The 12,811-nt window shown below is 49.1% G+C and overlaps 1 protein-coding gene across 1 annotated transcript; it reads left to right on the top strand.

Moving 5' to 3' along the window:
- Positions 1 to 677: 677 nt before the first annotated feature.
- DACT1 (dishevelled binding antagonist of beta catenin 1) lies at positions 678 to 11,423 on the top strand. The gene is given in 9 exon segments (XM_038407779.2): positions 678 to 1,241; positions 4,564 to 4,696; positions 5,453 to 5,521; positions 5,524 to 5,607; positions 8,684 to 8,860; positions 8,863 to 9,153; positions 9,156 to 10,136; positions 10,139 to 10,459; positions 10,462 to 11,423. Coding segments are annotated over 9 exon segments (2,463 nt in total). The 5' UTR covers positions 678 to 905; the 3' UTR covers positions 10,533 to 11,423.
- The last annotated feature ends 1,388 nt before the right edge of the window (positions 11,424 to 12,811 follow it).

Here is a 12,811-nt window from a genome sequence, read left to right as displayed (position 1 = left end):
AAGTGAGCTGTAGCTCACGAAAGCTTATGCTCCGATAAATTTGTTAGTCTCTAAGGTGCCACACCTCCTCCTTTCTTATTGCAGAGCTACAGGTGCCACTAGGCTCCCTAAAGGAGGAGAGAGCAGGGCGGTGGAAGGTGAGCACCTTGGGGCCTGTCTGCCGGGGAGATTTCCCCAGCTGTACTGATCTAGAGTTATAGCAGTATAAGTCCCAGTGTGGATGCTCTTATTCCAGTATAAGTGCCTGTTTCCCTCTGCCATAAGCTGAACTGGAAAAAGCCACTCTTGGACTGGATAAGGTCCATGCCCGCGGGTATATCTCTAGCGGTTTACATGCACACCTCCGCTAGTATTGGCATAACTGTCCCGTGTAGACAAGCCCCTAGACAGATGGAGAGTGCGAAGGGTCCCACAGCTGAGCCCCGCCTAACAAGGGAAGGCAGCACCGAGCCAGCCCAAGGGGGGTGGCTACCATGTGCGTGCGGGGGAGGCTCGAACGGGGGCTTTAGTCGCCTGAGCTTGTGCGTGTGAGGGGCGAGGAGGGGGCGGCGGGGCCGGGGCCGGGCAGGGAGAAGCGAAAAGCAGAGGGAGAGCGCGGAAAGGGGGAGGGGAGAGAGCCCCGGGGGCGAGCGAGGGGAGGCGCCGCCGCCGCCGCCGAGCGTCAGCAGCCGAGGATGCTGCTGCGGGGCTGAGCCGGGCCGGGCGGGGCGGGGCTGGGCGCCCCTGGCCCAGTGCAGCGGCGGCGCTGGCAGCAGCAGCGCCGCGCTCCGGCTCTGGCTCCGGCGCGTCCCAGCGGCTCGGAACGTCGCGGGGCCGCCGCCGCCCTCGCCCGGCAGGGGCCGCTCGGAGCCCCGGGCACCCCCCGGCGCTCCCCATGCGCTGAGGGAGGCGCCCGCGCCCCGGGGATGAAGCCGAGCCCGGCGGCCAAGGAGCCGGAGCCGGGGCAGCCGCAGGCGGCGGCGCCCCGGGAGCCCGAGGGGCGCTGGAGGGAGAAGGGCGAGGCGGAGGCGGAGCGGCAGCGCACCCGGGAGCGGCTGGAGGCCACGCTGGCCGGGCTGGGCGAGCTGGACTACCTGCGCCAGCGGCAGGAGCTGCTGGTGAAGAGCCTGCTGCTGAGCCACCCGCCGGGGCCGCCCCCAGCGCCGCGGGGACCCGCGGGAGCCGCCCGGGGAAGGGACGCCCAGCGCAGCCTGGAGGAGAAGCTCCTGGAGGAGAACATCCTCCTGCTGAGGAAGCAGCTGGTGAGCCGGGCCGGGGGCGCACCGGGGGGAGCCCTGGGCTGGGGGGGCGTTGGAAGCACCGGCGAGGGTCCCGGGCGGCGGGGGGGGCGGTGGAAGCACCGGCGAGGGTCCCGGGCGGCGGGGGGGGGGCGGTGGAAGCACCGGCGAGGGTCCCGGGCGGGGGGGGGGGGGCGCGGTGGAAGCACCGGCGAGGGTCCCGGGCGGCGGGGGGGGGGGGCGCGGTGGAAGCACCGGCGAGGGTCCCGGGCGGCGGGGGGGGGGGCGCGGGGGAAGCACCGGCGAGGGTCCCGGGCGGGGGGGGGGGGGCGCGGTGGAAGCACCGGCGAGGGTCCCGGGCGGCGGGGGGGGGGGCGCGGTGGAAGCACCGGCGAGGGTCCCGGGCGGCGGGGGGGGGGCGCGGTGGAAGCACCGGCGAGGGTCCCGCGGCGGGGGGGGGGGGCGCGGTGGAGCACCGGCGAGGGTCCCGGGCGGCGGGGGGGGGGCGCGGTGGAGCACCGGCGAGGGTCCCGGGCGGCGGGGGGGGGGCGCGGTGGAGCACCGGCGAGGGTCCCGGGCGGCGGGGGGGGCGCGGTGGGAGCACCGGCGAGGGTCCCGGGCGGCGGGGGGGGGCGCGGTGGAAGCACCGGCGAGGGTCCCGGGCGGCGGGGGGGGGGGCGCGGTGGAAGCACCGGCGAGGGTCCCGGCGGCGGGGGGGGGGCGCGGTGGAAGCACCGGCGAGGGTCCCGGGCGGCGGGGGGGGGGGGCGCGGTGGAAGCACCGGCGAGGGTCCCGGGCGGGGGGGGGGGGGCGCGGTGGAAGCACCGGCGAGGGTCCGGCTGCCTGGTTCAGTCTGATCTTTCCCGTCTCCTCCTTATTGCTCCGATCGGGGACCCTCTGTAACCGACAGACGCGCCTTGGGGGAGAATGAGCCCCCGTGTGCGTCTGATCCCCAGCCCTTCTCTCCCTCTCGGGGGGCTCTGCGGGCTCCTACGTGCGCCAGTGCAGCCGGCGAGCCCCGCGGAACCTCGTCTGAATCGGTCATTGCCGGTTGTGTGTCTGGAAGGCACAAGGGCAGGAGACCTCCAGACTCCCGGGCTGCTCACGGCTCGATTAATTGCCCAGCTTCAATTGAGGTTTCTTTTTACCATGAGGTTGAACTGCCTTTCGGGAAGAGCCTTCCTAACCCGGTGCCGTCCCCTGAGCTGTCCTCGCCTTGTCCCCATTGCATCTGGTCCGGCTCTTCATTTGAAACGTGAGGCTCAGTGAAAGCGCTTTGCCTAACGGGGCAAGAGTCCCTGACGCGAAACGAGAAGGCGCCCCTTGATTTAGGGAGCTGTGCTTGGTGGAATAAGCAAGCTAGTTTCTGCAAATCCGTTCATGTCCTGTGCTTGCAGGAAAGACTCAGGACTGTGAAGCAGAAAGCATTTCTTCTATTGAATTTCTGTCAGAGCTGTGGCCATTGTATGTCGCCTTCATTAACGTTCAAGTGAGAAGAAAGACTTGAACTGAAATAGTGCATCAGCTGACTCTTACTGTTGAGGTTGAGAAATGGAGCTGGAGTAAATATTTGCATTAGCCAGATAAAAGAACTAATAACTAGATATGAAAGAGCCAGAAAAATGTATTAACTATACCATGCAGGCATTTTAGTATTAAATCCTGATCATTGCTCAACAGAGCAACTGATAGGCGTGAGGTGAGAAGGAGTTTATCCTTGGTTTGCTACAAAAGAAATCTATTCACTCATTTTAAAAAGCCCCTGACGCAGCCTATGGTGCTTTTATACTGCCTGCCCCAGCCGCTGAAGTCAATGGGCGTGTGTCTGCTGACTTGACTAAGAGTTGGATTGGGCCCAGAGGCTATCCTGAGATTTTGAGTGGGAGTAGTGAGTGCTGTGCAGTTATCAGGATCAGGCCCTTTAAAATAGGGATGCTTTTCTGAAAATGCGCTTTGTAGCTTATGGGGGGAAGAGAGAGCTAGGCATGAACCGGTGGATCATTTTTCATTGAAAATAACGCTCAGCTGTGCATGGTATTCTTTGTGCCACAGTCCTGGCTCAGCATTTGTGCATATTGGCTCTGACCAAGGGAGAGGTTGGATTTTTGATGTTCACTTGCAAATCTTGATTGCTTCTGTAGGTGTTTATTTTTTTGTTTTTAACCGTTTGGTTCAGTAAATGTATATAGGAGGGTTGCTTCCTTCTAAAAAGGCAATGTGACTGTTCGGGAATTATTAGCTGCCAAATGACCACAGTAAAGTAACGGGAATTATTACTCAGAATTGGGGGTTTGTGGTAACACTTTAATTTGTGCACTTGACATTCCAAATTTGAACCAGATGCACTATTCTGGATCCTTCTTTAGAGGGGGGGGGTCAGTAGGTGGGCAATGAGTTCCTGCTCTAAACCTGTCACCTCTGCAGATCTGGGTTGGATCCAAATCCTGGCTTATGTCAGAAGTGGAAAAATAATTTGCTTGCCCTTCCCAAGTGGTAGTGCATTGTGCTAGTCGCTCAGTGGATCTCAACCTATTTACCATTGTGGGCCACCTCTGCAACTCTCTGTCTTATGTGGGCTGCATCCACAAAATATATATACTATCTGTATGGCCCTGAGGATGTCACATGGGCTGCAGCTGTGTGCTGATTGGGCCACAGGTTGAGGACCGCTGGTCTAGCTAATGCTATTAGCCTTTCAGTCTTGGGCCTGATCCAACACCCATTGAATCCAAGGGAAAGGCTCCCCTTGACCTAATGGTTTTGGGATTGGGCCCTTTATGAGCATCTACACTCGGAAACCGATCAGAATACTGCTGGGTGCAATGCAAAAGTGTATAAAAACTGATGCAACTGGACAGATGATGGATAGATATGGTTGTAGTATATGTACAGAAACTGATTACACTGACCTTGGGTTAATGAGCTTCTTGCAAAATCATTCTTTATTGCCCATTGTATATCATCAAAATTACCTTCATAAATAGCTTAAACAGTCTTATTACAATAATGTAATATAATTGTAATGGGGGAAGAGAAGGGATTACTTTTCCTACTTATTGCGTTGTCAAATTAATGAAAGGACCCTGATCCTGGCTCCTGTAATCTTGCCTTGTGCTTTAAGAATATAAGATTATAATGTGCAACAGAATGAGAGCAATTGGAATTAAATGTCTGCATTATAGTTCAGTTGAATTTTTATCCTGAACTTCCAGGCAAGATTTCTGTAGCCCCCCCCGTCCCCCCCCAAAAAGAACTGACATGGAATTTACAAGCTATTTCAGATGATGCTTGTGGCCTATTTGTTTCTGGACAACAAAGGTGACATGTTGCTTTTCTTGTTTTCCAGAACTGTTTGAGAAGGCGAGATGCTGGTCTATTAAATCAGCTGCAAGAACTAGACAAACAGATAAGTGATCTAAGACTGGATGTAGAAAAGACTACAGATGAGCACCTTGAGACAGACAGTCGCCCAAGTTCAGGTAAGCCCCATATGCTGCAAAATGGATCCCCCAGCAATTATAAAACTGCAGAACCTTCAGCAATGTAACAGCGGAGAATGATAAAGGTCCACAGTATGGCCGTCAGTGATGTCACAGTGGACCAAGAAAAATTCAGCTGCCACTGGAAACATTACTGACTTCATACAATATATTCAGAGGAAAATTTCAGGACCCTATTGAGAACATGTTGTACAATCATGTGTCTGATTTTCAGAAAGTGGGGTTTCTTTTTTAAAAAAAAAATGCCATAGATGAAGCTTTTTCAGAACGCTTCATTTCTTCTGGGAATTGGGTTGCAAGAAAGGAAGGAAGCAGCAACAGTGGCTAAGGAGACTTGTAGACGGTCTCATAGCCAAGTAATACTGGTAGAATGGTTGTCAAGAGACCTAATATCCTGTTAAATGAGCTTTGAAGGCAAGTACTGCCAGTTTTTTTCTCAGCACAATCTGTACTATTTTAGTTTCAAATTGGCTTTTAAAAATTGTTTGAGAGATTAATATTTCAAAGGCTAAGTGACATCCCACTACCTTATTTTCAATAAACAGAAATTGTCCCAGTATTATAGTATTACTGTATAGTACAACTAATCTGGATGATTGAATGAAATGGTATAAGTTGTCTGAGATCCAGTGAGCCAAAATACACAGAAACTCAACTGCTTTTCTAGGGGAGGGGAATGGGAATTTTTTGCATAATAAACAGAACCAAAATAAACCCAAGTTTTTATTTTTATAGGATTTTATGAGCTGAGTGATGGGGCCTCTGGATCACTTTCCAATTCCTCTAACTCAGTCTTCAGTGAGTGTTATCCAGTTGCCATTCCAGCACCTGTTTTTGCAGCCCTTTGGAGACATCTTTGAATATCTCGGATGGACGCCCAAAATCTGCAGGTACAGTAAAAGCTGGTATAATGCATCATACTCTAGCGAGTGGCTTTGGCTTGTCAGTAGAAATGCTGCATTGGGGCTAGCAGGGTCCTATTAACTCTTTCTTTTTTCATTTGCTAAACTACGTGTTAATATAAAATAATCCAAAAAGACTCTGACTGATGTATTTGTTGCATATGTATGGCATGGGGTATAGATTTCACCTGCCACTTTCAGTCATTGGTGTGAATTGTGAGCACTTATAAACCTGTGATCAGCTCTGATATTTTCTGCCCAGTAAAGGGCAGTGGTACATATACACATATGCAAATTCATTGTACAACTTCCTATCACTTCCTTTAGAAAACAACAATTTTTACAAAAGTAAAAAAAAAAAAAAACCCACCTGAACTACATTTATTTATGAGTAGCACATATTTGCGCCTATGAAAGCGAGCGACTAATAGTTTCCCAGCTCTAACTAACTCTCCTCAGCACATGGACAATTGTGATGAAGTGCGTGTTGAGTTTGTGTGGCATGGACAAATGGCCATTATGAATAATGGAAAAGGTTTCTCTGTCTTTGGTAAGGGAAAGATGGATGTTTGAATTTCCAGTTACTCTAGTCTAAAGATGTAAATCTCAGTGTGTGTATGTGTGTCTCGGTTATATATTGGGGCTGGTTACTACAAGATTTCTGTTGCAAGAATCTTATTTGTTGTATAGGTCTGGAAAGAGGGGTTGAATAGGACCTTGTTTCAGTTTGGATCCTGGAGGATGCTTACAAGCAGTCATGTATTGCTTGGTGTTCAGAACTTCCATTCTGCAGCCTCCCCCGCCCCCAATGCAAGCCTTGGGCAGGCTTGGATCCCCACCCCCCTTGCAAGGCCCCCTCAGCCTGACTGGAGGTGTCGTCCCACCCCATCCTTGTCCCCCAAATATAGAAGTCAAACTATGCCTATGAGTGAACTTTTGCATTTAGGAATCCAGAGCCATAATCATTCAAGTTTGTCTGTCCTAGAAATGTGACTTTGTAGCAATTCTGAGATGTTGAGAGCTTTCAAATTACCCTCTGGCCTGCTTGATGTAATTTAAATTTCCCTATCAACTATAGGTCTTCATTATCAAGCATTTTTAAAAATAATCCTGCACAAAGATCTACAGCAGATTACATTGCTGGTTTTCATTATACAGAATGGAAATATAAAACTCTTTAACAGATTATGGCAGTCTAGCCCACTTCCCACAGTGGCATGTTTCAGTGATGTCCTCTTGACAATTCACTGTGAATATTAGGGACTGTAACAGAGAATTAAGAACTGTGATATGACCTACAGTAAGTCAGCTGTTCTTCTCTTAAGCTCCTGATAGACCCATTCTTGCTCTTCGAGCAGCACTTCCTCTCACATATAGTCGCACTGAAATCTATGGGAATTGCAGGAGTTAAGCATGTTTGATAAAATCAGCCCTCTTACTTAGGTGCCTAAATATGGCCTTAGTAAGGCATTCAGATTGGAACATTTTGACCTCAGTAACTAGCCCCCGAGGATGTCTCTTGCAGGGCTGGGAATAGAACCCCGTGTCTCTGAACTCCCACTCCTGTGTGTCAGTCAAAAGATTCTTTGTCTTTGACATCCCCCTCCCCCCCCAAGAAGATTCTCTTATGAGTGTTCTTTGACTCTTGATCATCTTTCCCTGAACAAAATTTGAAAACTTTGAAGCCCTATAAAAGCAGTTCTAAGTAAAAAAATGATGGAAGTCCATGATCAGCCTGAAGTTCCTAAAGAAAAGGATGGTTAATATTGCCCTTAGCCAACTGTTAACAATTTTACTGGTGTAATTTGTTTGTTCCCTCTTGGTTAGTTGTGGGTTTAGCAGCGCAATATATCTTGTAACACACACATCCTTGGGCTTTCTACAGTTCTGCATCTAGCAGTCCCTGTGGGTGCTGTAAAAGTCAATTTTAGAGGCCTCTGGTACAAAGTGGAAGGCTCTTTAAGGCGGATTTTGTACCAGTATAACTATGTTGCTTAGAGGTGTGGATTTCTTTTTTTTTTTTTTTAACTGATATAATTACACTGTTACAATCCCTAGTGTGGATTCAGTTTCGCTGGTATAAAGGCACCTTATACCAGTATAGCTTATTCCCCTTCCTATATGGGAATATAAGGGCTAAGCTACACTACACTACATAGGGCAGGTCTACACTACAGCTGAGATCGACGCTCTGAGATTGATCCACCAGTGGTCTATTTAGTGGGTCTAGTAAAGACCCGCCAAATTGACTGCAGATCGCTCTCCAGTCGATCCCTGTACTCTACCTCCGACAAGAAGAGTAAGGTAAGTCAACGGGAGATTTTTCTCCCATCGACCCCCTGTGGTGTAGACCTTGTAGTAACTTGACCTAAGGTACATTGACTCCAGCTATATTATTCACATAGCTGGAGTTGCGTAGCGTAGGTTGACTTACCATGATAGTGTAGACATAGCCATAGACTTTGCTGCTCTAGCTATATCAGTATAGCGGTACCAGCAGAACCTCCTAGTGTGGACACAGCATATGCCAACAGAAGTTTTTCTGCCTGTATAGTAACTCTATCTCCCTCAGTGACATTAGCCAAGCTGTCTGCCGTGCTGTTGTAGCCGTGTCGGTCCCAGGATATTAGAGAGACAAGGTGAATGAGGTAATGTCTTTTATTGGATCACTCTTCTGTCAGCATAGCTGCATCTACACAGTGGGCTTTGCCAGCATACTTATATCGCTAGGGGAATTGTTTTTTTCCACACCCGACTGACATAGCTAAGCTCGAAAGCTTGTCTCTCTCAACAAGAGACGTTTGTCCAATAAAAGACATTACCTCACCCACCGTGTCACTCTAGTAACTTTATCAAAAACATTGTAGTGTAGACCTGAGAATAAGCATCTTTATACTGGTATAACTGAATCCACACTAGGAGGATTGTAGAGTTTCAACTATATTGCCCTAGTTAAAGCAGTGTGGGTGTAGACCAGGCCAAAGTCTTCAAAAGTATCTTTGAAAAGACTAAAGCAGAACTACACAATGGCAGCATCTTTAAACTCTTTTCAAATGCATTTCAGATCTCATAGGCTGGATGGATTACAATAAAGAAAGTCAGCACGAGGACCCGGCATCAGGTGCGGTCTGTCGTTCGCTCTCCACAACGCACTCCAATTCCCTTGCCGTGGTTGCAGATGTACATCCGAAGTATCAGTGTGACTTAGTATCTAAAAATGGCAATGACGTGTACCGTTACCCAGTCCCCTGCATGCAGTAGCCGTGCAGAGTCCAATGTTTCTTCTTCCCGTGACTGGTAATCCCCTGAGAGAAGAAGAGAGACGTGGTTGCAATGTTAATGATGTTTGCACTGGAGCTGAACTAGACTCAGTAAAAACAGGCAATTCCTTTCTCCTGCAGAGCTCGTGGTCTGTACCCTGTCCTTCAGCCAACAAAAAACTAGAGGGTTACATCCTGAGCCTTGTTCAGAAAAAGACGCATTCTGTGAGGACTAACAAACCAAGAACAAGTCTGAATGCTGACCCCACGAAAGGCATTTGAGACATGGGAGCATGTGTGTTAGACAGACTGCGGCTGTTTCACATCCTAACATTGTGAACCTGAAGAATTCCAAACAAGCATGTTTGCATTCCAGTGGAACAACCGCTTTGGATAATGGCACCTTCTCGCCATTAAATCAGTGGTCAAAAGAATCTAATGGGGAGCAGCTGGAAAGCAGGAAGGTGCCTCTGGCTGTAGCCTACCCACCAAGCGCCGTCAATGAACTTGAAAGCAAACATCTGTCAAGGACCATCAAACCAGCATCTCAAGAACTAAACTGGTGTCCTGTAGCTACAACAGGGGATATCCCAAAGGAAAATGGCCAAATCTTTGCTACGTCTTCTACAGAAAGTTCTGGTAGGCATACAGCACTGCAGCAGGAGAATAAAGTGACCCAGCCACCCAAAAAGCTGCTAAAAAACCGCTTGCAAGCAGCTCACCCCACTTCGCCTCCTCTGGAGGAGAGACCCACATTGGATTTCAAGAGTGAGGGCTCTTCCTCTCAGAGCCTGGATGAAGGTTTGCTGGTGAGTGCTCAGTACGTACCAGCTAAACAGCAAAGCCTTAAGCTTCACAAAGGCACCAAAAGTGTCAAAATTCTGAAGAGCTCTACTCTGAAACACAGGTCTCACCTGGCTAGTCTGCTGGAAAGCAACGCGCCCACCATGCGGGAGAAAACCAAGCCAATTGGCAAGAAGTGTCGTTTCCCTGATGACTTGGACATAAGAATAAGAAACTAAAAAGCCCTCTGTGAGAGGGAAAAAAGCAGTTCACAGCTGGAGCCAAGCCTCCCAAGCAGGCAGTCTGGCCTCCATAAAACTGTGATCAAATCTCACGGACATAGCAGAGAAGTAGTTGTTGTGGCCAAACCTAAACACAAGCGAGGAGATTATCGCCGGTGGAAGTCCTCAGCAGAGATTTCCTATGAGGAAGCCCTGAGAAGGGCAAGAAGAAACAGGAGAGAAGCCGTAGGGTCTATTCACAAGTTCCCCTTCCATACGTCAGCCCCTACGCTTACGTTGCTAGTGACTCTGAGTATTCAGCAGAATGCGAATCCCTGTTCCACTCCACTGTAGTGGACACCAGTGAAGATGAGCAGAGTAACTACACCACAAACTGCTTTGGAGACAGCGAGTCCAGCTTGAGTGAGGTAGAGTTCGTTGGGGAGAGCACGACTACTAGTGACTCTGATGAAAGCGGGGGGCTAATTTGGTCTCAGTTTGTTCAGACTCTTCCTATCCAAACAGTGGCCACTCCAGAGCTGCATGAAAATGCAGCAAAGGCCTTTGTGAAAATTAAGCCTCGCATAACCTCAAGAAGAAAATCCTTCGCTTCCGATCTGGCTCTCTCAAACTGATGACAACTGTCTAATGAAATGACTTGTCCGCGTGGAACGTGTCTGTTTCTACTTAAAGAAATGAGGTGCTTTTGTGTAAATAGTTTTAGATATTTTTTTTTAATACAAATATTTAAAACTTAAGGTAAATTATGACACGGCTTCAAATCTTGGGTGGATACTAGTGCCTTTTCATGGAAATAAAAAACATCATACTAGTTTTTAAAAAACCTGCCATTTCAGTGGTGACAGCTTCAAGTGCATAGTATCAGAACGCTTTGAAAAATAATGTTCCCAAGAATGGATCTTCCTTGCCTATTCTTTCCAACTCTGGGTCTTGTAATACCAGGAGATCAACAGCTTAAAGTCATAAGTGGAGGATCCTAATGTTTGTTCTTATCCCTTAATTTTTTCTGCTCTGTTCCTGCATGTTGACTATGTCCCTCCTTGTCTGGCTGGATTTCCTCTTGTAAACCTTTTCTTCTTCTCTGCAACCTCCTCCCCCTCCACCTGTGTTGTGTACAGTGCCTAGCACAATGGGGCCCAGGTCTACACTAGGGCGCCTAGGTGCTATGGTAATTCAAAAATAGAAAGGGCCCTCGCTTAATCTCCCTCTTGAGTTGCCTTCTCCAAAAGGCACTCTGCTATGGATGACCCCAATGTGCATCCGATGTGTGGACTCCTGCCAGAGTGATACATTGCTTTCCAGAAGAAACCATTGGACCAGGGGAAAGGCTCAGTAACTCTTCAGTATATTGTGTAAAAGCGCTTTTTAAAAACATATGCATGTCATGTGCATGAATATCAATAGTTTTAATATTCCTGTCACTGTCAAGTTACTGTACATCACAAACGGCTGTTTTTATATATCATTGTGTAAATTAATAACACATCATATGCTGTAATAAACAGTCTGTTTAATACTTTTTTAAAGTTTGTTACGTTGCTCTAGAACCACGGTTGGGACCGCACCAGCGCCGCCCCCACATAGAGGCATGCTGAATGTGGCCATACGACACTTGCTACATCTGAACTACACAGTAACTGAGGCGAGTTTGAGGAGTTCCTGTGTTTGAAACTTGTACTTTCAGGTGGGAAAGGAGAGAAATGAGTCAGTCATAGCTCAGTGTGGCTCAATTCTTCTTTTAATAGGACTTGTGCAGAGCAGGATGGGATGTAGGCATCCAGGAATAAACCTTGCTCTGACCCTGCGGGTTTTCATCTGCCCTTCAACTTGGCAATTTATTACCACTGCCTGTAGGGGGCTTGCCATTACTAGTTCTATATAGCCAAGTGGCAGAAAGGCACCACTTCCCCCTGATATACAGTAGGGACCCCTCCCTGAAAGGACAGGCAAATCCACTCCAAAAGAGCCACGTCCACTGGGAGATGTGCTTGCAGGGAACATGGGGAGCACCAGTTGGTTTTGCTACATGTGTGAACCAGCCTGTGGGCCTGATCTCCCCACTTCAGGCATGGCAGCTACTGGCTTCTCCTCCCTGTCAGAGTAGTAGTAACCCAGGAAGAGCAACAGAAATAAGAGCTGACTCGGCAATCTGTCGTCCCTATATCAGCCTCTTCCTGTCTTTGGGTGGAGCTGAATCTCTTGACTGCTCCTGGGAAGCAGTGACTCTGAAAAAGATTTGGGGGTTGTGGTAGCTAATCGGCTGAACGTGAGCTCCCGGTGTGATGCCATGGCCAAAGGGCTAATGAGATCCTGGGATGCATAAAATGGAGGAATCTCGAGTAGGAGGAGGTGATGGACTGTTGCTGGAATACTGTGTCCACTTCTGAGGCCCACAATTCAAGAATGATGTTGATGAATTGGAGAGGGCTCAGAGAGCCATGAGAATGATTAAAGGATTAGAAAACCTGCCGTATAGTGATAGACTGAGCTCTTTGAGTCTATTGGCTTAACAAAGAGAAGGTTAATGGGTGAGTGGATCACAATCTAAAACTATGACATGGGAACAAGTATTAAAAATGGGCTCATCCATCTAGCAGAGAAAGGTCTAACACGATCCAAGGGCTGGATGTGAAGCTAGACACTCTCAGAGTGGGGATAAATGGTGCAAACTTTTAACAGTGAGAAAATGAACCATTGGAACAATTTACAACAGTCTGTAGTGGATTTTTCATCAAACAGCCCCTGTAGGAATTTTTGAGGGGAATCTCTTCTCATGCTTTTGGGTATGCAGAGGGTCAGACCAGGTGATCACAGTGCTTCTGGCCTGGAAAGCTGTGACTTGGGGGGAGAGAGGAGTGGTTCTGCAGAAGGCAGTACCACTTCTCCTCCCACAGGAGCTGGGAGGGC

The sequence above is a fragment of the Dermochelys coriacea genome, chromosome 6, assembly GCF_009764565.3.
Source record: "Dermochelys coriacea isolate rDerCor1 chromosome 6, rDerCor1.pri.v4, whole genome shotgun sequence".
In the NCBI taxonomy this organism is placed as follows: domain Eukaryota; kingdom Metazoa; phylum Chordata; order Testudines; family Dermochelyidae; genus Dermochelys; species Dermochelys coriacea.
Note: the sequence above shows the minus strand (reverse complement) of the source record. Positions and strands in the feature narration are given on the sequence as shown.